Here is a 23,782-nt window from a genome sequence, read left to right as displayed (position 1 = left end):
GTTGTCAGTTATAATCATCAAAATTAAAAGAAATAAACATTTGAAATATATCAGTCTGTGTGTAATGAATGAATATAATATACAAGTTTCACTTTTTGAATGGAATTAGTGAAATAAATCAACTTTTTGATGATATTCTAATTATATGACCAGCACCTGTATATCCTTAATTGTCCTTTCGGTTTATTTTTATTTATTTATTTTTTATTAAAGAACATGTAAACAACATTATTACAGAACCAGGCATCAAAAACAGAAGCTCCAAAGATGGTTAAAGAACAAAAATAAAATAAATTTTAAAAAACAAACAAAAAAGAAGACATTCACAAGACGCCAAATACAGATTCGTAATATCTTACAATAGACGTAGCTTTTACATTTTTCACAACTTTAAGAGACTTCATTAAAAAAGTGAGTTCGTTAGAGAAAACCTTGTATAAAGGAGATTTTGACAATCTACATTTATGAATTAAAAATTTGCCATGTAGAATGATAAAATTTACAAAATTGTGAATATTTTTATCATCATTCTCAAAGTAACAAATAATTTCTTTCACATTCAGTGTTATCATTAGATTAATTTTAACTGAAAAAGCAGAAAAACAATCTTTCCAAAATGTCCTTTCGGCTTAAATGTATCTGTTTACCATGGCAATGACGTCACGCTCATGCCGCTCACTGCTGTTCTCTGTTTTCCAGTCAGCCAGCGCAAGAGAAATACCCAATTGGCAATGCGTTTTCAATAACGAGCTGAGAGAAGCTGGTCCATTTCTTCGTGCGATACATAAAAAAATGTAAGGAATGTGTTTTTGTGTCTCTGTAATGTTCATTTTCCCATGCACATTAAGGCAAATCAAACATTGCAGTTCACATTTAGACAGCAAAGACAGGCACTGCACTTTTTTTAAATTTTTTTTACAAAGGACAAAATACCCTTCAAAGTACCCTTTGCCTTCCCGATTCGTCCGGTCGTCCCACCGCAAACAAGCAAAAATTTCAAATGACTGAAGGTAAATGTCTACTTCATCCAACGCTCTGCTTGTTCTCAGTGTTCTTAACGTATCTCGATACTGTTTCACTGAGAAACAATTCAGACCATTTTGTTAACCCATTTGGCCAATTCACTAAAAATAATCAACACGAAAGAATGATTCAATCGTGAATCAGGCATTCTGATTCTACACAGCTGACAGAAATATGGGACACACGTCATAATTGCTATGTCATAAGGAAATGTTGTTCAGGTAAGTCAGAGCACTCATGGTATGCACAGTATGTTCAGTTGTGGGCGCCAGTTAACAAGTGGCGGGACTCGACTGGATGCGGGGAAAGTCTGATTTCACACTTGTTCGAGTCTGTGATTAGACCAAGTCCAAATGCTCCCGAGTCCATGACAAGACCAAGACAATAAAAATATGGTCTCGAGACCAATTTGAGTCCAGTCTCAAGTACTACACCTCTGTAAGCAGGAGCTACTTTCTATCTTTGAATAAATCTTAAAACATACTGAAATACTGTTTAAGGTTCCAGTTAAGTTTGGCATAATAAATAATTGAAGCGTATTCCTTATTTAGTATGTTTTAAATATAAAATAAGTTCTTACCATATGTTAGTATGATATACAGTATTATCCGCATGCAACAAAGAAATCAAAATGTTGTGGTTTTGGAATTATGGTGGTATGTTATTTAAGTGCTAAAATTATAAAAGATAAAAAAGTTAAATTTAAACTCAAAGGCTAATCAGTGCACAATAAGAAATAAAATGGACCACTGCTTAAACCCTAAAGTATTTGATCTTGTCAAATGCATTATTACTTACAGTTATCATTGGATGAGACTGTATTTCACATTTAGTAAAAAAAAAAGTAACCACTTAAAGTACCTAAAAGTAATACTGCTGAACGTGATTACAACAGATTATCTATCTACCTAGAATGAATCCATAAAAAGATACAGTTAAACTAAAATAACCACAAATATCTTCTAAATCACACAAAAAAATGCTCAGATTAAAATCATCCATCCATCCTAAAGAAAAAATATCTACAAGGTATTTCTAATGTTTCAAAAAGTCATAAATGTCAGGGTAATTTTTTTAACATAGTTCATTGCCAGTATACTGTATATAATTATAAAACCTGTAGAGTTTCAATGATTTAATGATGTTCTTTGATGATCCTAATGTATAGTATCACAAATACAATGTGACACAAAACTTGGTTTAATATTCAGGTCCATATTTTGAATGTTGGGCTTGGAAGCTACTCATTCACATTGGCTCAAGGAATCCCTCATCTGGTGTTAGATAAAAACAATCCAGAATCATCTGCATGGGGTTCCATGGATTGGCAAGACTAAAGATGAGATTTGCTCACTTCAGCAGAAATTGGTATGTGTTTCTCTTCATGACCAGAGTCTGCAAAATCAGAAAGCAAATTTAAAAAAGTTAAAAAAGAATTTAGTAAACTAGTAAAAAAAAAAAAAAAAAAAAACAACAGGCAAAACACTCACAGTTGAATAATTCATCAGTCATTCGACTTTGTGGTTTCATCTGGTCTGCAAATGTTGTGTTTAGAAACTGATGTTTGAGCCATATTGCACGATCGTCCTCGAATGATTTTCTCTGAAAGAAATTGTTTTGTTTTTTTTAACTTGGACTGCTGCAGTTAAAATAAAGGACCTTGCTCTGAATTAAGAAGTCTAATTAAATAATATCATGAGTCAGAACCTCATGGCCCAATCTGATGGCAGCCTCTGTGAAATTTCTTCTTTCCATTTCAAAGTTTTTTCTCTGTTCGTCAAAAACTTTCCACTCCTCTTTTAAGCGTTCCTTCTCTTCCAGCATGTAGCAGTCATTGAGAACAGCTGCAGTCTCCTCATCACAGGGTGTGTTGAGCTGTTGCTGTAAAAAAAAAAAAAAAAAAAGCTCTCTTCAATATCATGTTCTCTTAAACTGTTTTTTTTTTTTTTCTCCCCTTTTGCTCTTGCCAGTGTCTCAAATTTGACATCATGACTGAGATTTTGCAACAAGCTATTCCATGTTAATATTCACAAAGTGGTGTAGTTAAAATTTTTTCAAGTGTCTTCCTTTGACACCCAGTTTTTGAAAAACCTTACAGGGCTTTCAAGCAGCATACAGATTAAAAAAAAAAAAAAATTGCATTAGGATAGCTCTAAATTGGTTGGGGTAGCTCTGTAGATATTTCAGAATTGGCTAAATCTTACACAAGGTATCTAAATATGTAAGAGGATGATTTTCATGCAAATTAAAAGATAACACCCACATCAATGTGATCACTTGAACTGTGAGTGGTGATTAGGGATGGGCAATAAAAGTAAAACAGATATATCTAGATTTGATAACATTCAATATACATCTTAAAAGGGTGATTTTGTTTTCATAATAAACAAAATCATAATTTGGACCTACTTTATTCGAATAGAAAGCAGATTCAAAATGTTTAATGCAAGAACTAAAATACAGTTTAAAACTTGTTAAAGTACTGTAATTAAGTTAATTAACCAATCAAAAAATTTCGTTTAGTTCAAGCATCTCCTGTCTTTCCATTCCCAAACTTTAAGACCTCTGTAAATGATATTTAGACCTTTAATTTTAATAACATTTAAGACTTATTAAGTCCTTCCATTTCAAAAGGGGTATTTTTTATTTTTAAAGTTAAAACTTTTTAGGACCCACAGGCACTCTGCTTACAAACTAGCCACATTTCCAATATTGGGCCAAAAGAAAGTGTGCTAGTGCGTGCCTGGGCCAGTTGCGTTCCCACTGTCACTTCCGAGGCTTCATCGTGCCTCCTCAGGACTTTCTTGGGGCCAATGGCCATTGGCCCACCGATTACCCTTGAGCCAAACAAGGCCAACCGAAGCTTGTACAGATGCACAGTACAGATCCGTTAAAACGCCCAATGGACAAAGTGGTGTCCAAAGAAAATACTTTCCACTGTTCGGTGAACTTTCATAGATGGTGTGCTGGGACACCATGGCAGTTACAGTAGGTGAGTCGTCAACGCTAACTTATCTTGCTGTTTAAATTTGATATAAACTTGATATTGTAGATAACTATATAACATGATGCCTCAGCTTGAGCTTCCCTCTTGCTTGTGAAATGGGCAGTGTGTGTGACGTTGGCACCGCAGCGGCGTATTACATGTGGGTTTTTGGGCAACACTGCCGATTTATTGGCCCAATGGTGGGAACGCAGATTGATTTTGTTCTTGCGGCTCAAGGTCCGAGGCTATTGGCCCCAGCTGGCCAGTTGATAGCCGATAGTGGAAAAGCGGCTAACGATACATATACAGCAAGAGTGATCAGAGAGATATTGTGTCTCTTCTTACTTGCAGAAGCTGCTGCTGAGTCTGAATGAATTCTTTGCACTGCTGAATTTCTACTTTGAGCCTCTCTATCTCCTCCTCATGTACTTGTTTGAAGATTATCTTCTCACTGTCTCCAGCTTGCACCAAGGATGCTGCAATACAAAATTACATTTTATCAGAGGACAGCCTGGCCCGGTCTCTATGTACCTTTGTCTCTGAATTTGATTTGTGCTTCAACATAAATATAAAATAATTTATTGTACTTTAAATCTGGCATAAATTGCAGCATTGTTTTTTTTTTTATATGGTTCTCTGTACCTTGGCTGTCCAGTTTCTCAACATGGTGTTTCAGTTTCCTCCACTGCTGACGAATGCTGTTGGTAAGTTTCTCCCGAGCATGATCACAGGACATCCCGGAAGGTCCTTTCAAAGAATTCTCTTCATCTGAATTTGTCTGCTGGGTAAAAAAGACAAAAATCTATCATGCTTTGATTTATTTATGAAACTATGCAGCAAAACAAAACTACCATCGTAGGAAACTAACCTTATCTGCATTTTTGCTCTTTTTCTCTTCCTTTTGGCAATTTCTCTTTGAATTTAAAACTCCCACCATCTCTCGTTTCATCTGCTGAAGCACTTTCTTCAGCTCAATGTTTTCCAGCATTAGCTCCCTCTGACGATTATCAAATTCATTCAGAAGAGTTTTGTACATTTCTTCTTCATGTCTGAAATAAAAATCATAAAGAATGACCAATCCAAAGGTTTGCCTTCTGCAACAATTATTTGATATTAAGAAGAAGAATTCCAATAGTGCAGATGTTTTGTACCTGGCTTCAGTTTTTCCAGTTTTCCAAAGACATCTCCTCCCATCCGGCCTTCCAACATAATTCAAAACATCCATTCCTGACAGAGACATGCACATGAGCACATTAGGCAAATTAATATGTGAAATTCTGAAATATCCTTCAGGGCAGCACTAAATTAAACAATAAATGAACTTGAAGTGTGTATTTTTTTTATATAAAATACTTTCTCCTTTCTCAGCTTAATGTATTGCAACTATACATCCCCTGAAAATTGTAAACACTATGGCTCTGTGGTGCTATAAAAACATTACTTTATTTGTTTGAGCATCCCAACTAGCCCAACATTGGCACAACCAATGTCATGGAAATAGGGTGGACAATCATGTGAATAATGGTTGAGAGGGAAGCATTTGTGAAAGCTATACGAAAACAGCCACAATTTTTACAATTCCGTTTAGTGATGTTAATCGCACAGAAATTACTCACTTTACCTTTAGCTGGTTTTGATTTGCATATCAGCTTAAACTTAACATTTTATGTTTTATTAATATATCAACTAAAAGTCTTACTAATCAAACCAAAAATAAAAAAGAATAAAATTAATGAAAATAAACTCTACTTCCAAAAGTCACTTTCCATAATTGTCACAATATATTTACATGTTATATCACATGCTATATTACTAAGAGATGTTTAACCCTCCATCCCTATGGGATTCATAAATGAGCCCTACCTTTGTTCCTCCCAGTCATTTTTCATTTTTTTTTTTTTTTTGGATGATTATGATGATAATGATCCCATTGCTTCTTCCCTGAAGTAATAACAATAAAATTATAGACTTCTTTTGGGATTTTTTTGACATTTTTATCTTATTTAGCAAATTTATGAAGCTTTAGTACAGTAAAAACCTATACTTCTATAAGTTGAAACTTGAAAATATGAGAATATGACATATATTGGATGCCAATTGCTGCAATCTTGTGAACAAAATATAAATAACATGACTTGAAAATCATGTTGTGACAATAATAGCCAGTAGGTGGCTGCAGGGTCTCCTGAACAGTAAAGCGTTTCGCCATTGTGCTGCTAAAGAGTGAACTTTGAGCAAGGCTTGACGAGGCCACATTTATAACTTAGAGCTGTGGGAAAATGTCTTTGTTTCCATAACAGAAAGATGCAGTGTATTGTCTGGAATGTGAGGCACCTGCATCTAAGCATAAACTTTCCCAGAGTGGAAAAGGTATATTCCGTACATTGGGGTCACTCAGAATTTGAACTTTGTTCTCTGTGTGTGTGTGTTCTGTTTTCTCCCTTCTGGCTGTGTTAGTCTCAGCTATTTATTTCTGTGTGTGTGTGTGTGTGTTATATTGTGTGTTCTGCCTCCTGGCTGTTTTAGTCTCGCCCATTTATTTATGTGTGTGCATGTTCTGCATTGTGGGTGTTATTGTCTCACCTACACATATCTGAGTGTGGGTGTTTAGGATTGTGGCTGATTTATTTGTCAAATAAAAAAAATAAAAAAATGCTCTGTGTTATGTTCTTTCCCATTCATTTTCAATGGTCGGTCAATTTTGACTGAAAAGACAAAAATTGTCTTTTTTTTGTTTTTGTTTTTTTTTTTACAACGGCTTAGACTTATCAAATTATGCCCACATTGTTTTGTATGTTCAGATGGCAAGTGGAGGAAAACTCAAGTCTTGTCCCGCTCTGATAAAGGAAACCAATTTTATTCAATCAGACCATAGGTGGGTTAAGTGACACATATTACCTTGTTTATTAAACTTTTTAGCAATGAGTAGTTGATTGAGGCGTTCCTTCACTCTGTTGTGCTCCCTTTCTCTTCTCTTAATATCGTGGTTGTATTGTGTATCACGACTTATAATGATACCCTGCAGCCTTTGTGCCTATTAAAGAACAAAGCATATTTGATTTGTCAAAAGATTAAAAGGTCAGCATTGTAGAACTGAAAAACTATACATGATGTTCTACATAACATTTTTTCATACCTCTTCTTTTGCATCTTTTAGGCAGATTTGTAAAGTCTTTATATTTGTTTCCAGCTGACGCTCTTTCTCATGCAAGCACATATTTTCCTTTTTCGAAATTTCAAGCTGGTCCTACAAAACATTGAAAAAGCATTATCTCCAAATCACACGAGCTTTATAATAGGCAAGGCAAGGCAGGTTTACACTCACCAGCTACTTTATTAGGTACACCTGTACATCTACTTATTCATGCGATTATCTTATCAGCCAATCATGTGGTAGCAGTGTAATGTATAAAATTAGGCAGATATGGGTCAGGAGCTTCAGTTAATGTTCACATCAACCATCAGAATGGGGAAAAAATTTGATCTCGGTGATTTCGACTGTGGCATGATTGTTGGTGCCAGATGGGTTGGTTTGAGTATTTCTGTAACTGCTGATCTCCTGGGATTTTCAAATGCAACAGCCATTAAAGCGTAAAGAGAATGGTGCGAAAAACAAAACACATCCAGCGAGCAGCAGTTCTGTGGGCGAAAATGGCTTGTTAATGACAGAGGTCAGAGGAGAATGGCCAGACTGGTCCAAGCTGACAGGAAGGTGATAGTAACCCAACTAAACATGCGTTACAACAGTGCTATGCAAAAAAGCATTTCTGAACAAACAACACGTCAAACATGGGCTACAGCAGCAGAAGACCCCTCCGGGTACTGCTACTGTCAGCTTAGAACAGGAAACTGAGACTGCATTGGGCACAGGCTCACCAAAACTGGACAGTAGATGACTGGAAAAACATCACCTGATCTGACAAATCTGGACAATCATGCCACGGTCTAAATCACTGAGATCACATTTTTTCCCCATTCTGATGGTTGATGTGAACATTAACTGAAGCTCCTGACCCGTATCTGCATGATTTTATACATTACACTGCTGCCGCACTATTGGCTGGTTAGATAATTGCATGAATAAGTAGATGTACAGGTGTACCTAATAAAGTGGCTGGTGAATGTATTTATATAGCACATTTCATACACAGTGGTAATTCAAAGTGACATTACATATAAATGTTAAAGAAAATAAAAGGTAAAAGTCCATTTTAAAATCACTTAAAGTCAAGTAATACAAATAAGATTACAAATTAAAAATTACAAATTTTGATTTAAAATGTATTAAAATGAATAAAAAGGAAAGAAACAATACAGAGACAAAATGATACAGAACAATCAGTAAAGTGCAGCACAGTGCTCAGTCAGAAAATGCACATATAAACAGATGTGTTTTCATGTCTGAATTTTAATGTGACTAATATTGGAGCACATCTGACCTTTTCTGGAAGCTGGTTCCAGCTATGGGTGGCATTATACAGTAGCTAAACACTGTCTCATCATGTTTTGAGTGAACCCTTGGTTTTTATAATTGACTTGATCCTAATTGTCTGAGAGGTTTATATTCAACAAGAATATCTGCTAGGCCACTGAGTAATTTATAAATGTTAATAAATTAAGGAATAAAGTAAAGTGAAATCAGAAAATCTAAAGCAAAATTGTATTTATATTATATAATATATAATTGTATATTACTACATTAGAGGAAGGAAATGTAAAATTGATATGGGAAAATCTGAGAAACCAAATTGGAAATTATAAAACGCCAGTGAGAGATATCGAACTTGAGCTGGAAGGAAAATGTATTCATGATCATGGTGTGATAGCAGATATTTTTAATAATTATTTTGTGGATTCAATAAATGCTCTCACTAAATCTTTTTGTCCACAGACTCAAGTGTTTTAAATCAGAGAATAACGCTTTGCCCATATTCACTCCTAAGGAGGTGTGTGAGGCAAAAGTTGACAAGATTATTAGCTCTCTTAAGGCCAGAGATAAATATGAAATAGACTCGATCTTTCTAAAAACCCATAAAGAATCAATTATATATCATTTAACCCAGGCCATTAACCTATCAATAACACATGGAATTTTTCCCACTTTATGGAAATATGGAGTCACACAATTTATAAATCTGGAAATCATGCAGACATTATTAATTATTAGACCGATAAGCATTCTTCCAGTCATGTCTAAAGTTGCTGAGAAATGGGTAGTAGAACAATTAGTCTTACATCTTGATAATAGTCCTGTTTCTCTTCATCTCATGCAGTTTGGAAAGCAAAGATGGACAAAGGGGGTGTAGTTGGTGCTATATTTCTTGATTTAAAAAAAAAAAAAAAAAAAAAACATTCAACACTGTAAATCATGATATTTAGGCTATCAAATGTTAATTTTTCAGTTGGTGCCATCAAGTGGTTTAAATCTTACCTAGAGAATAGGAAACAGTGTGTAAGAGTGTGCAACACAACATCTGAATATTTAGATTATAATGTTGGAGTTCCACAAGGGTCTATTTTAGGTCCTTTGTTGTTCAGTTTCATGTTAATGATCTTCCAAATGTTAGTCCTTCGGATGTTACCTGTCAAATGTATGCTGATGATGCTGTTATTTATGTACATGCAAAAAATAAGCAACAGGCTGCACATAATTTGTCTTCTGCAATGGTTCAGGTTTCAAAATGGCTTACCAAATCATGTTTGCATGTCAATGTCAAGAAAACAGTATGTATGTTTTTACAAAAAGAGCAAATTCTGACATTTAACCAGAAGTACATGTCCAGGGACAGAAGCTTGATGTAGTACAAGAATTGAAATATTTAGGAATAATACTTAATTCTCAGCTTTCTTTAAAAAAAAAAAGTGAAGTTGTGAATACAGTGAAAGTCAATCTAGCCAACTTTACATTAATTAGAAACAGCTTGGCAAAAGAGGCAGCAGTGTTGTTTATGAGTGCTATGATTCTTCCACATATTACATGTTGCATGACTACTTGGACACAAACATGTAAGTCCATTCTTAAACCTGTTGAAACTGTCTATTAGCAAGCTCTTAAGGCATTAGACAAAAGTCAAATAATTTCCATTACTGTGGTATTTTAATTAAGTATTCTTTTTCGAGCTGGGAACATGTGGTCAAATTTGCTGATTTAGTGTTGTTTTTTAAGATTCTGAATGGTTTTGCTCCACCCATATTCAAGGAGTACATTTATAAAATGACAGGAAGGTACACAAGAGCTGGTACAAGTGGTGATTGTAACATACCATTGAGAAAAAGTATGTTTAGTCTATTATCCTTTGCTTTTAGAGGAACCCATGACTGGAATAGACTTCCAATAGAATTAAAAGATCAAACAAGTCATGGTGGTTTCTCTAAAAACAATACAAAATTTGGTTGATGTCATATCAAAACTGTCAATATTTATAGGTATTTAGTGTAATTTGGTTTTTATGAATTGAAATTTGTTTTTATGTGATCTATGATTGTGATTTTTTTGGTTCTGGTCAAAATCTTGGCAGCAGCATTCTGAAAGAGCTGCAGGTGTCTAATGGTCTTATTGGGAAGACTGGTGGGGATTCAATTGCAGTAGTCCACCTTACTGGTAATGAATGCATGAAAAAGTTTCTTGAAGTCTTTTCTGGATATGAAACATAATTCTCTATATATTTTTGAGATGACAATAGGCTGATTTAGTTATTGCTTTCACTTGACTACTGAAACTAAGGTCTGACTCCAAAATGACACCAAGATTCCTGACTTGATTTAATAGTGAGAATGTAAATGTTAATATTGGAGATTGCACAATAGTGTATATGAAATCCTTTTGATCAGATGATCAGTCCTGCAGTGTAACATGCAATTTTTTTATTATTAGTTATTAAAAGTGCTTTAATAATTATAATGCATGCCGTTTATATGACCTCATTGTAAGGGTTTGTGAGATGAACCCAAGTGCAAAGTAAACTATAAAAAAAATAAAAAAATAAATAAATACAATCCTTTATTAAGGAAAAAAAAAAGTATACACAAACACAACTAGGCAAAAAACAAAACACAAAAATACCCAGAGGAAAACCAAAAAAGCATGAAATCAAGGCAATCGAGGAGGGCAGGTGTAGCAAGTAGAAAAGATAATCAGGGAAACCAGGGGGAACAGGGATGGAGAAAGAGAACAGAAACAGGCAGGGCAGAGAAACACATGGAAAGACAAAATACAAACAGAAAGTACCAATAACTACAAAGAAAAAGGATGTAAGGAACCTGCTACTAAAGAGTAAGAAAAGACCAAATACAGTGCATCCGGAAAGTATTCACAGCGCTTCACTTTTTCCACATTTTGTTATGTTACAGCCTTATTCCAAAATGGATTAAATTCATTATTTTCCTCAAAATTCTACAAACAATACCCCATAATGACAACATGAAAGAAGTTTGTTTGAAATCTTTGCAAATTTATAAAAAAAAATAAAAAATTAAAAAAAAAAAAAAATCACATGTACATAAGTATTCACAGCCTTTGCTCAATACTTTGTTGAAGCACCTTTGGCACCAATTACAGCCTCAAGTCTTTTTGAGTATGATGCTACAAGCTTGGCACACCTATTTTTGGGCAGTTTCTCCCATTCGTCTTTGCAGGACCTCTCAAGCTCCATCAGGTTGGATGGGGAGCATCGGTGCACAGCCATTTTCAGATCTCTCCAGAGATGTTCAATCGGGTTCAAGTCTGGGCTCTGGCTGGGCCACTCAAGGACATTCACAGAGTTGTCCCGTAGCCACTCCTTTGTTATCTTGGCTGTGTGCTTAGGGTCGTTGTCCTGTTGGAAGATGAACCTTCACCCCAGTCTGAGGTCCAGAGCGCTCTGGAGCAGGTTTTCATCAAGGATGTCTCTGTACATTGCTGCATTCATCTTTCCCTCGATCCTGACTAGTTTCCAAGTTCCTGCCGCTGAAAAACATCCCCACAGCATGATGCTGCCACCACCATGCTTCACTGTAGGGATGGTATTGGCCAGGTGATGAGCGGTGCCTGGTTTCCTCCAGACATGACGCTTGCCATTCAGGCCAAAGAGTTCAATCTTTGTTTCATCAGACCAGAGAATTTTGTTTCTCATGGTCTGAGAGTCCTTCAGGTGCCTTTTGGCAAACTCCAGGCAAACTGTCACGTGCCTTTTACTGAGGAGTGGCTTCTGTCTGGCCACTCTACCATACAGGCCTGATTGGTGGAGTGCTGCAGAGATGGTTGTTCTTCTGGAAGGTTCTCCTCTCTCCACAGAGAAACGCTGGAGCTCTGTCAGAGTGACCATCGGGTTCTTGGTCACCTCCCTGACTAAGGCCCTTCTCCCTTGATCACTCAGTTTGGCCGGGCGGCCAGCTCTAGGAAGAGTCCTGGTGGTTCCAAACTTCTTCCATTTATGGATGATGGAGGCCACTGTGCTCATTGGGACCTACAATGCTGCAGAAATTTTTCTGTACCCTTCCCCAGATCTGTGCCTCGATACAATCCTGTCTCGGAGGTCTACAGACAATCCCTTGGACTTCATGGCTTGGTTTGTGCTCTGACATGCACTGTTAACTGTGGGACCTTATATAGACAGGTGTGTACCTTTCCAAATCATGTCCAATCAACTGAATTTACCACAGGTGGACTCCAATCAAGTTGTAGAAACATCTCAAGGATGATCAGTGGAAACAGGATGCACCTGAGCTCAATTTTGAGTGTCATGGCAAAGGCTGTGAATATTTATGTACATGTGATTTTTTTTTATTTTTTTTTATTTTTAATAAATTTGCAATTTACAAATTTCTTTCACGTTGTCATTATGGGGTATTGTTTGTAGAATTTTGAGGAAAATAATGAATTTAATCCATTTTGGAGTAAGGCTGTAACATAACAAAATGTGGAAAAAGTGAAGCGCTGTGAATACTTTCCGGATGCACTGTAGAGATGGCAGGATCCTGACATTTATATTACACTTTACAACATTTACACTTTCCCTTATACATTCATATTCGTTATGCATAATATGCATTAACTACCCATATTTTTTATAAAACAATTCATAATGACAATGTTATATCAACAATAAAAAGCCAAACCTTCAGTCTAGAGTTAGTGAGATGCTGGTAATGGAGGTCACTGCTGGACTTGAGCTGCTCCACCTCCAGCTCCTCCATCATTCCAACAGATCGGCGGTGCAGCTGTACCAGGTCATAGATGTTGTTTAGTGCAATCACAGCGTCCAGATCACGGGTGCCATCTGAATTACGGAAGATCAGTGGAAAGCCCAGGGATGACAGCTCCTGTGAATACAATATAAAGAACAAGGAGATTTATAATGCCTGGAGAAACCTATACATTAATATTCACACTCATCTCAAAGGAAGTTGCTTTAAAATTTTGCATTTATGTGAAGTGTAATTATGGCATATACCAGCAGGGGCTACCTGGACTGTGCTAACGAGCCTAAAATTTTAACTTTTTAGGAGTGCATTTTAACTGTTGCAAGATTCTTCAGAAAGAATCCATTCTCAGTGACTTAATTTTTAGTGGAAGTACAGATTTTAGGGATAGTTCACCCTAAAAATGAAAATTCTCTAATTTACTCACCCTCATGCCATCCCAGATGTCTATGACTTTCTTTCTTCTGCTGAACACAAACTAAGATTTTTAGAAGAATATTTCAGCTCTGTAGGTCCATTCAATGCAAGTAAATGGTGGCCAGAACTTTGAAGCTCCAAAAAGCACATAAAGGCAGCATAAAAGTAATCTATTTGACTCCAGCGGTTAAATCCATATTTTCTGAAGCGATATGATAGATGTGAGTGAGAAACAGATCAATATTTAAAGGGGTCATGACATAAAATTTTCCTTGATCTTTTGACATATAAGAGGTATTTCTACTATAAAAACATACTGTAAATTTCAGAACTTAAAGCTTCCTACTTAATAGAAAAAGAGCATTTATTTAAACCAAGCTGCAAAAACGGCTTGTTTGGAATTCGTGGAACTTGTGACGTCACAAGGACCAAATACATCTGCATATGCAATGACTATTATTCCATCATTGTATGCCACACCCACTGGTGCTCAGTCAGTCACAGGAGTCAGTCATCCACCTTTATGTGCCTGCCTGGATTTAAATGTTTTTCTACATAAACATGCACAGACAGACATCTTTGACCACTTGATACAAATATCGGGCCATTTTTTAAAAGACGCGTTGCCAAGTTACAACTCTGAAGAGAAGCTCTCTGTCATTCAGCTGCTGCCTTGCATTCTTTCACCCATCTGCACTATTTTTAGTTGTTGGTGTATGAAAACATGATGGAATGATACTGGAAACTGGATGTGGTTGTGTCTTAAGCGTATTTAATAGAGGTTGACAGATATATCGGTTTTGCAGATTAATCGGCACCAATAACAGATTTCTGGAACTATTGGTTATCGGCAAAAAATCCACACTGATAGTTTTTCCCCGTTGTATCCAGTGCTGGAGTGGCTGGGAAGGGTCCGCTGTCATTATACAGTATGAGAGCAGCCTCTAGAGGCGAATTAAAAACGATCACTTCACTTGTGGTGTTTGTTTTGACACGTGAGACTACACTCTGCATGGAGCGGAACACTTCAGATGCAGATTTAAAACATCAACAACGAAAAGGTATGTGTACAGTACACTACAGTGCACATTGTCATATCATTATAAAGTAATTAATTTGTTGACTAAATACGGCATTAGTAGAGAACAGCTGTATTTTTGCAGACAAGGCTGAGAGGACGCTAACATTAAAGCTAACCTCAAGCGGTTAGAACAATGTGACAAAAATACACACAAGTCCTACCCAAATGTTTAAATGTCACGATTGTTACCATCTATTACCATCTATTTGCATTAGTTTATATTCAGCTGGTCACGTTTATGCATTTGTTAGCCAGCTAAGTTGCATATTTAAAGCTAGTGATGTGAGAAAGCAAATTAATATCTTCATGCAGCCGAGAGAAACATATAAACAAATCAGAAACGCATCTTATTTCAATAAAAAAAAATGTCCACACTGCAATGCCATGACTTCAGATCGATCACATCATTAAAAAAGGCTAGACACAGCGCATCAAATACAGTTTAACAGAAAACAGGTGTCTCAATATGCTTTTAAAGTTCCTGCACAAGACGCTGAATAAACAAAAACAAAGGGAAACAAAGATGTTCGTCTAGCACGCATTTACACAGAAAAACAAATGGCTGTTTGCAAAAGTGTTCAGTGTGAACAGCCCCTTACAGTTAGTTGGAGGTCTTTGGCTGTTGCATCTTGCTCTCTTATAAACGGTTCTCAGATTAAGCAATGAGTTGTTTAATGCTTTGTCAGGAAAGATGTTCAATTTAGAAATGTGTGTCTTGAGATCCTCGCATTCATTTCCAGTCTACTGTGTTCCATCTGTTTGAACAGCCCCTGGCCTGGGCTCATAATCTGAGCAGCTTCACCACCGAGTTCAGCTGAATACCACTGCTATCTGTGAATATTGCTACTCTACATACAACTGTACTGAATAAAAAAAACAATGTGGTTATTATAAAGCTTGAGTCTGGAGTAGTAGGAATCAGTGCGAGTGTTTTGAAGTGTTTTCTCCCCGCATTTTACTTTTGACTTAACATTTGAGAATATGGACCGACTAAAGCTTATTTATTTATTTATTTTATGCACATTAGTTGAAAATGAAATGCTATTTTTTAACAGGCAGGATAGAAATATTCTATGCAATAATATAATGGTGCTGAATGGTTTATGTATTTAATGCGCCCTCTTGTGGACTAAGGAAACAACGTCAATTTAAAAATCAACTGACTTTAAAATTTGAATATTAGTTCATATATATTCATATTTATATAATTATTTCATTTTTAAAAGTACAAAACATTTTCATGGTTCAATCAGTACTGTTTATTTTTGTAATAAAGTTCAGCACTATTTTATTTTGTGTGTTATTTTTTCATTCTGTATCCATTTTAAAAACTATCGGTTGATTAATCGGTTATTGGCAAGTACTGCCCAACTTAGTTATCGGTATCGTTAAAATCCACTATCGGACTACCTCTAGTATTTAAGAGTGGATTATATGTTCGGCTCATATCATACCAGTCATAATACGTTCAAGCTTTGCAAACTGTTATTGAAGGATGGGGCAGTTAAAAACACTTGGACGCGATTGCAAAAACTGTGAGTAAACCTTTCATTTATGAATATTTCAAATGTCACGACCGTGTGATATTTTATGGTGCTGACACCCTGTTTACACTGGGCGCTTCCGTTGACGCGATGCAACGGCTTGAGGCTGTGGCAGTGTTGTGTTGTTGGCAGTAGTAGCGCCACCTCGTGTAGCGCAAATGGAACGGGACATCTGTTTACTGTCGCTCAACACGACCCACCGCAACGGACGCTTCCATGGTAGACAGCATCATTAATTATAATGGGTCCTATTGCTTTTGACGTAACGCAACTCTCACTTCCAGTGTAGACAGGGTGTGAGTTTTAACAGTTGTGCTTGAGATGAACAGTTAAATACAGGGGTTCTCAATGGGGGCGGTACCGCCCCCAGTGGGTGTTCAAAGGATGCCGGGGGCACTGAGAGCAAATTAGTAGAGAGGGGGGCGTTAGGTTACAAATGGGGACGTTTATCAGTCATGTTAATCAAATCTATTGTCAAATTCCTATTTGCATTAAAATGTTTATCTAGACTCCATTATACAGGTTGGTATGCATTTGTAACACGGTTCATCTGATTTTGAAGTCTAGCAACGCATCTGAAGTATCTGGTTTAGCAGCGTCAAATAGACAGGCGAAGTCACAACCTCCAATAATGCACTTGTATGGCTCTGTAGGTGGATACTGCTCAATGAACAGAGCAGCACGAGCACAAAGCAAGTGCATTTTTACTCACAGACCAGACTCGAGCTCTTAAACACGCAGCTCTGATCACTGCAGCGCTGCGAGAAGCACACGTGAGATGCGGAAACCATTTGAATTTGGCACAGAATTCTACATGACCACCCTTGAATTTACTATTGTAACTCTAACTGTACTTTAGGCAGAAATAGATTAATAATACATATTATCATATCACTAATTCAGCTCTATTAAATTTGTCATAGGCTACATTAGGGGAGTGAGGGAATATAATGTTGGGCCCTTGAGCAAGGCCCGTGACCCTATCTGCTCCAGGGGCGCCGTATCATGGCTGACCCTGCACTCTGACCCCAGCTTAGCTGGGATATGTGAAAACAAATAAATTTCACTGTATATATGCAAAAATGTATGTATAATGTGTGACCAAAATAAAGGCTTCTATTCTTCTTTTCTATTCTATAATACATTTTTGTTACAACTTTTAAATGTTTATATTTTTTATTTATTGTTTTTGCATGTGTTTAGAGTAGGCCAACTGTTTGTAATTACAAAAATGCCATAATTTGTTTTATAGAAATCATGTTACATCTAACCACGGTAGTGAAGAGGATCCATGCTTCCATGTGCTTACTATGGTCTTGTTACAAATACCACTGTTAAAACTATAAAAAAAATAAAAAATAAATACATTCAAATTTTCATAAGGTATGGGGTAAGGAAATGAAGTAGGGGGGCGTTCATCAAAAAAAGGTTGAGAGCCACTGGTTTATTATATTCGGATGAAATGTGTTGGATGTGCGTTATGTGTAAACCCTGACATTATTCATTTTCTTCTGATTGAGTTTCAAAAATGGCTCTGTTAGCGGGGCTGTATGATTTTAGCCAATCAGAACAGTGGGCATTTACACTGAAGTTTTAAGGAGGCACTTATGCCAAAACTGAGCGTTTCGACAGAGGGCCAAAAACAGGGTGCAAAATAATCATACATTACTAAATTATGACTGTTTTAATGCAAAAAAAAAAAAAAAAAAAAAAAAATATAAAACTTTACTAACATTATCAGTGGGCCTCAGGGAAGATAATAAAACTATAAAAATTTCATGACACCTTTAAGTCATTTTTTTACTATCAATCTCCACTTTCACTTTCACATTCTTCTTCTTTTGCTTTTGGCGATTCGCATTCTTCATGCATATCGCCACCTACTGGGCAGGGATGAAAATTTATAGTAAAAAAGTACTTAAATATTGATCTGTTTCTCACCCACACCTATCATATCACTTCTGAATATATAGATTTAAGTTCTGGAGTCTTATGGATTACTTTTATGCTGCCTTTATACGCTTTTTGGAGCTTTAAAGTTCTGGTCACCATTCACTTGCATTGTAAGGACTAACAGAGCTGAAATATTCTTCTAAAAATCTTTGTTTGTGTTCTGCAGAAGAAAGAAAGTCATACACACCTGGGATGCCATGAGGGTGAGTAAATGATGAGAGAATTTTCATTTTTGGGTGAACTATCTCTTTAAATATGTTTTAAGAAAATGACAGAAACATAAACTTAGTGATCAATGATAAGACAATGTTCACAGTCAAACCTACACAAGTGACCATGCACCCAAGACAAGCTGCAGATAAACACCTACCTGATTGATGTACAGAATGCACTCAGAGATATTTTCTTCTGTGCAGAAGTTGCTTGAGACATTGAAAGAACTTAAGGGCAAAGGAGGCGCCACAGATGGAGTGTACAGCCTTGAAGGAGACATTTGAAACAATATTGCCTATATTTTCTGGAAAAAGAACTGGAAACATACACATAATGTCAGTTAATAAATAAAAAAATATGATGCAATGCCTGCAATATTGCACGATGATGAAAATTGTACAGTTCAGAGTAAAAATGTTTCACAAGATTACTTTGTGCATGAGGTTATGGTTTAAAGCGACCAGATTTCTGATCTAAATGAGGTTACCTTTCCTTAAAATAACTTTCCACTGTTATTTTGAGTCTCATAATCTTCCCTTTTCCCATGAGACTCTGGTTATGTGGAGCACAAGAGTGAAAACTGTAACTTATATCCCCTATGTCTACATGACTTGTATATTATTCTGCATGCAAATGAAACACTCCTGAACTATGATTTATCAATAAACATACAAATAAACATCAGTGTCCATAGACTGTCAGCGTTTTGCTCTCTGTTCATAGTACAATTTGCACAATGACATTAAGCTACCAAACAATTACTCTATCCATCTATCAAGTTTTGAATGCAAAGCAGACTAAATAATGCACCAAATCAACAATAATACATAAGAAAAGTACAATTAGGACAAGGATAAAGTAAAAAAAGAAAAAGAAGAAGAAGAACATTTTTACACAGTACACACAGATTTTAGCCTGCAAAGTGGACAATGTTCACAATATTTCTGGGCTAACATTGTATCCATTCATTTTTAAATATATGTGTGTCACAATGTAAAAAATAAAATAAAAAATGATATCACCAAACATTAGATTAATCCATTATTAGCTCTAAATTACTTGCAATTCAGTACACAGCAAGATGCTTAAACCAAAACTAGTTTAAGGTGAATAGAAGGATTTCTGCCCGATGACCGTGACTTTAAACTATAATAACGCGACATTAAATCCATATTTACATATTTAATATTATTTGGTGATAGCATAATAGACTCCTGGTAAACATAAGAGGACTGTAACTTGAAAACCAGCAGCATTGTACTTACTGTGTACCTTCTGGCATTAAAGATTACTTGTGAGGTTTGGCGCTCTCATTTCCCAATATTCGGCACAAATTGAAACATTTTTCACGGGAAGTTTGCTAAATAAAGCGTCTTATCGTGGCACATTGTTACATTGATGCAACCTTGAACAAATACAGGCGCAAGCAAACACGTTGCCACGCAACGAATGCGAGGGCGTGTCCAGAGCCATTCTACAGAATTGAACCTACAAACTTAGGATAAAATAACACAACGCGGCGGTCTCATTGACACACTGGCGAGGAGACAAGAGGCTGTTTTTTAATGGATGTCATTGGTGGAGATGCTTCAGTTCGCTAAATAAACTGCTTTTGTGAGGAAATGGCTCATCACTTAATGAATTGACCACCTGTCTGCTAATCTTTAACATGTTTTACACTAAACAATCCATTTGGAATGAACTATGTGAGGAGTTTACTAAGATAAAATTGCTAGTTTTATAAGAAAATACACGGACAATTTTGCGACATGTATATGTCTGTTTACGGCTCTCCTCATTCGTTTGTATGGTGTCAGTGAACGGTGACTTACTGTCGTAACACGCTAGTTGACAGTTACGCTGTGCGGAGGTTGATATAATGAAAGAGAAGATTTCTACGTGACATTGGCAGAATGTCTCCCTGCAGAAAACCCACCAATGGGCTTTGTCGCAAACAATGCAGTCGCAATAAACATTGGTAATAGTGACTAAATATATAGACTATTATACTTTTATATCAAACAAGAACGTTTGTTGTTTGCTTAAGACACATTTCATTCTTATGAAACTTATGAAAGATGCATTTATAAAAGACATTCGTTGCTCAATTAATACATACGTCAAAAAGATCCGAAAAGCAAATATTGTATCTAATTTCTACTTTTAAACGTGCACTCAGTAACTTTTGTCTTTGTGTCATCTTGGACTTGGACACTGACACCTAGCGGCTTGGATGCAGCATCATTTAAAATCAATAGTTTTATGTTTCATATGCTATTGTAGAAATGTAGTTTTCACAGTCAGCCATGATTACTATAATCAGTGAGTGAAAGTGTCAATAACTGGACGGTTACTGAGATTAAGCAAGTAGTATTTGGCTTGTCATGTGATTCTAACATGGCAGCCCCCATGTGCTAACCCTCTCCATGTAGAATAAAACAGCTTTTATAAGGTTACTGATATGACTGGAGTCTTCATTTTAATGTGAGTGGTCATGATTTCCTACATAAATTGCAAAATTACAGTTCATGTCTTCAGGAGTTAAACTTATTTAATGAGGAAAAAATTACTGAGTGCACCTTTAAGTGTTTTCTATGAAACGCATACCACAAATTCATAAAACAAAATGTTGCCCTTTTTCCTTTTAAAATCTTCTAGACATGAAAGAAAACATACAACAAATTTTAACTACATCCTTGTAAACCTAATACACAAAACAGCTGAAACAATGAGAGCAACAGTATTCAAATGAAATATCTAAAACATATACCAACATTAAGTAGGCCTATACACTCCAATAAAGCCAGTTACCAATCAAATTAATATTAAAAGTCTATTTATTACATTTTCTATCACTAAGGCATTTTTATGACTGTAGCAGTTTGAAGTCCGATGTTAATTGCTAACAGGAATAGGACGATCCAGAAGCTTATCTTCCTGAACCAGAGGGCCTGTGGGGCTCCTTTTCGCCTCCAGCCACCATGTTGTCATTTCACCTTTGCCCTGTTACACAAAGAGTCACAATCAGTAAATCTTCTCCAGTTTATCTTAACCCTAAAACAGGCAACATGCACCACAAGATACATACTTTTTAGTTTTTATAGGGGTATGAGAAAGAGTTTCTTACCTAATCTTGTTATCATTTATCATAGTTGGGTCTGTTTTGAGTATGTGGGTCACATGACTTGGTTCAAATTTTCTGTGATCGTTAAGTCAGCCTGACCTAAAACCAACATGGCTGCCCATCCTGCAGGACATGCCAACTTTGTGATAATTAATTATATATTAATCTTACCTTTCTTCAGTAAAAAAAAAAAAAAACAATAAAACTGCTAATATTAATTGTGAACATTGTTTTAAGATCTGGAAGCAGAAAATTAAGTCATATGTTGTTCATGCTTTTATTAAGCACATTTTGAAGTGTGCATATCCCCTGAGATATGTTGCCAGATTAAGGGAAGAAAAAGGGTTAATCCACAATATTACACATACACATTTATTACACTCACATATGTCATACATGCAACCTTAAAGCTAAACTTTTCTCCATTTTGTTACATACTGTGCTGGGTAGTAACATATTACATGTAATATGGATTACATAATCAGATTACAAAAACCAAGTACTTTTAACTGTAATAAATTACATTTTAAAATATTCGTATTCAGACTACAGTTACTTTTTTATGGATTACATGATTACATAATAAGAAGGCAATGGCAGTAAATTGTTAATAATTTATTGATCACACTAATCATTCTCTTTTTTAATCTTTTGCATTTTTCATTCTAAATCAGCATACCGCTAATATACCTAGCAACATCATTGCTGTTGATTTTATGGTCAATAATGTTTTTTTTTTTTTTTTTCATTTTATAATCATTTTATGTTGATTTTATGATTTTATGACCAATTAATGTTCGTAATGTCTCTATTGTTTTATGCACTTAAAATTAACTTGATGTCTCAGTGTTTTGAATTATAAACTTTGGCCATGCACTGTCATTGCTGTTAGATTTACACTGGTGGCCAAAAGTTTGGAATAATGTACAGATTTTGATCTTATGGAAAGACATTGGTACTTTTATTCAACAACGTGGCATTCAACTGATCACAATGTATAGTCAGGACATTAATAATGTGAAAAATTACTATTACAATTTGAAAAAAAATTTCAGAACTTCTTAAACTACTTCAACGAGTTCTCATCAAAAAATCCTTCACGTGCAGCAATGACAGCTTTGCAGATCCTTGGCATTAGCTGTCAGTTTGTCCAGATACTCCAGTGACATTACACCCCACGCTTCCTGTAGCACTTGCCAGAGATGTGGCTGTCTTGTCAGGCACTTCTCACGCACCTTACAGTCTAGCTGATCCCACAAAAGCTCAATGGGGTTAAGATCCATAACACTCTTTTCCAATTATCTGATGTCCAATGTCTGTGTTTCTTTGCCCACTCTAACCTTTTCTTTTTGTTTTTCTGTTTCAAAAGTGGCTTTTTCTTTGCAATACTTCGCATAAGGCCTGCACCCCTGAGTCTTCTCTTTATTGTTGTACATGAAACTGGTGATGAAGCTGTCAGCTGAGGACATGTGAGGCATCTATTTCTCAAACTAGAGACTCTGATGTACTTATCCTCTTGTTTAGTTGTACATCTGGCCTTCCACATCTCTTTCTGTCCTTGTTAGAGCCAGTTGTCTTTTGTCTTCGAAGACTGTAGTGTACACCTTTGAATGAAATCTTCAGTTTTTTGGCAATTTCAAGCATTGTATAGCCTTCATTCCTCAAAACAATGATTGACTGATGAGTTTCTAGAGAAAGCTGTTTCTTTTTTGCCATTTTTGACCTAATATTGACCTTAAGACATGCTAGTCTATTGCATACTGTGGCAACTAAAAACAAACAAAAAGACAATGTTAAGCTTCATTTAACGAACCAAATAGCTTTCAGCTGTCTTTGATATAATGGCAAGTGATTTTCTAGTACCAAATTAGCAATTTAGCATGATTACTCAAAGATAAGGTGTTGGAGTGATGGCTGCTGGAAATGGGGCCTGTCTAGATTTGATAAAAAATGACATTTTTCAAATAGTGATAGTGCTGTTTTTTACATCAGTAATGTCCTGACTATACTTTTAGATCAGCTGAATGCCACTTTGGTGAACAAAAGTACTAATTTCCTTCCGAAACAGCAAAATCTGTACATTATTCCAAACTTTTGGCCGCCAGTGTAATATTTATTGTATGTTAAATACAATATGTTAAAAAATACATTATGTTGGGGGCCTGGGTAACTCAGTGGTAAAAGACGCTGCTACCACCCTTGGAGTTCGCTAGTTTGAATCCCAGGGCATGCTGAGTGACTCCAGCCAGGTCTCCTAAGCA

At 36.0% G+C, this 23,782-nt stretch overlaps 1 protein-coding gene across 3 annotated transcripts; it reads right to left on the bottom strand.

Moving 5' to 3' along the window:
* Nucleotides 1–171: 171 nt before the first annotated feature.
* Nucleotides 172–19,910, bottom strand: LOC127438267 (afadin- and alpha-actinin-binding protein-like). Of its 3 annotated transcripts, none has more exons than XM_051693737.1 (12): nt 19,663–19,910; nt 18,555–18,713; nt 13,106–13,309; nt 7,146–7,256; nt 6,908–7,043; nt 5,161–5,236; nt 4,878–5,058; nt 4,652–4,787; nt 4,355–4,485; nt 2,731–2,904; nt 2,514–2,625; nt 172–2,418 (listed from the first exon to the last, which is right to left on the bottom strand). In XM_051693737.1, the coding sequence occupies exons 2-12, from the start codon at nt 18,675–18,677 to the stop codon at nt 2,357–2,359; spliced, it is 1,446 nt and encodes a 481-aa protein (XP_051549697.1). In that variant the 5' UTR covers nt 18,678–18,713; nt 19,663–19,910; the 3' UTR covers nt 172–2,356. The 3 variants fall into 3 exon arrangements, with proteins under 3 accessions (XP_051549697.1, XP_051549695.1, XP_051549696.1); XM_051693735.1 differs by having other exon boundaries at nt 4,652–4,790; nt 19,663–19,908; XM_051693736.1 differs by having other exon boundaries at nt 4,652–4,790; nt 19,670–19,908.
* Between the last annotated feature and the right edge of the window lie 3,872 nt (nt 19,911–23,782).

Source organism: Myxocyprinus asiaticus, chromosome 49 (genome assembly GCF_019703515.2).
Source record: "Myxocyprinus asiaticus isolate MX2 ecotype Aquarium Trade chromosome 49, UBuf_Myxa_2, whole genome shotgun sequence".
Classification (NCBI taxonomy): Eukaryota; Metazoa; Chordata; class Actinopteri; order Cypriniformes; family Catostomidae; genus Myxocyprinus; species Myxocyprinus asiaticus.
The sequence above is the reverse complement of the archived record's forward strand: the minus strand, read 5'-3'. Positions and strand labels throughout refer to the sequence as shown.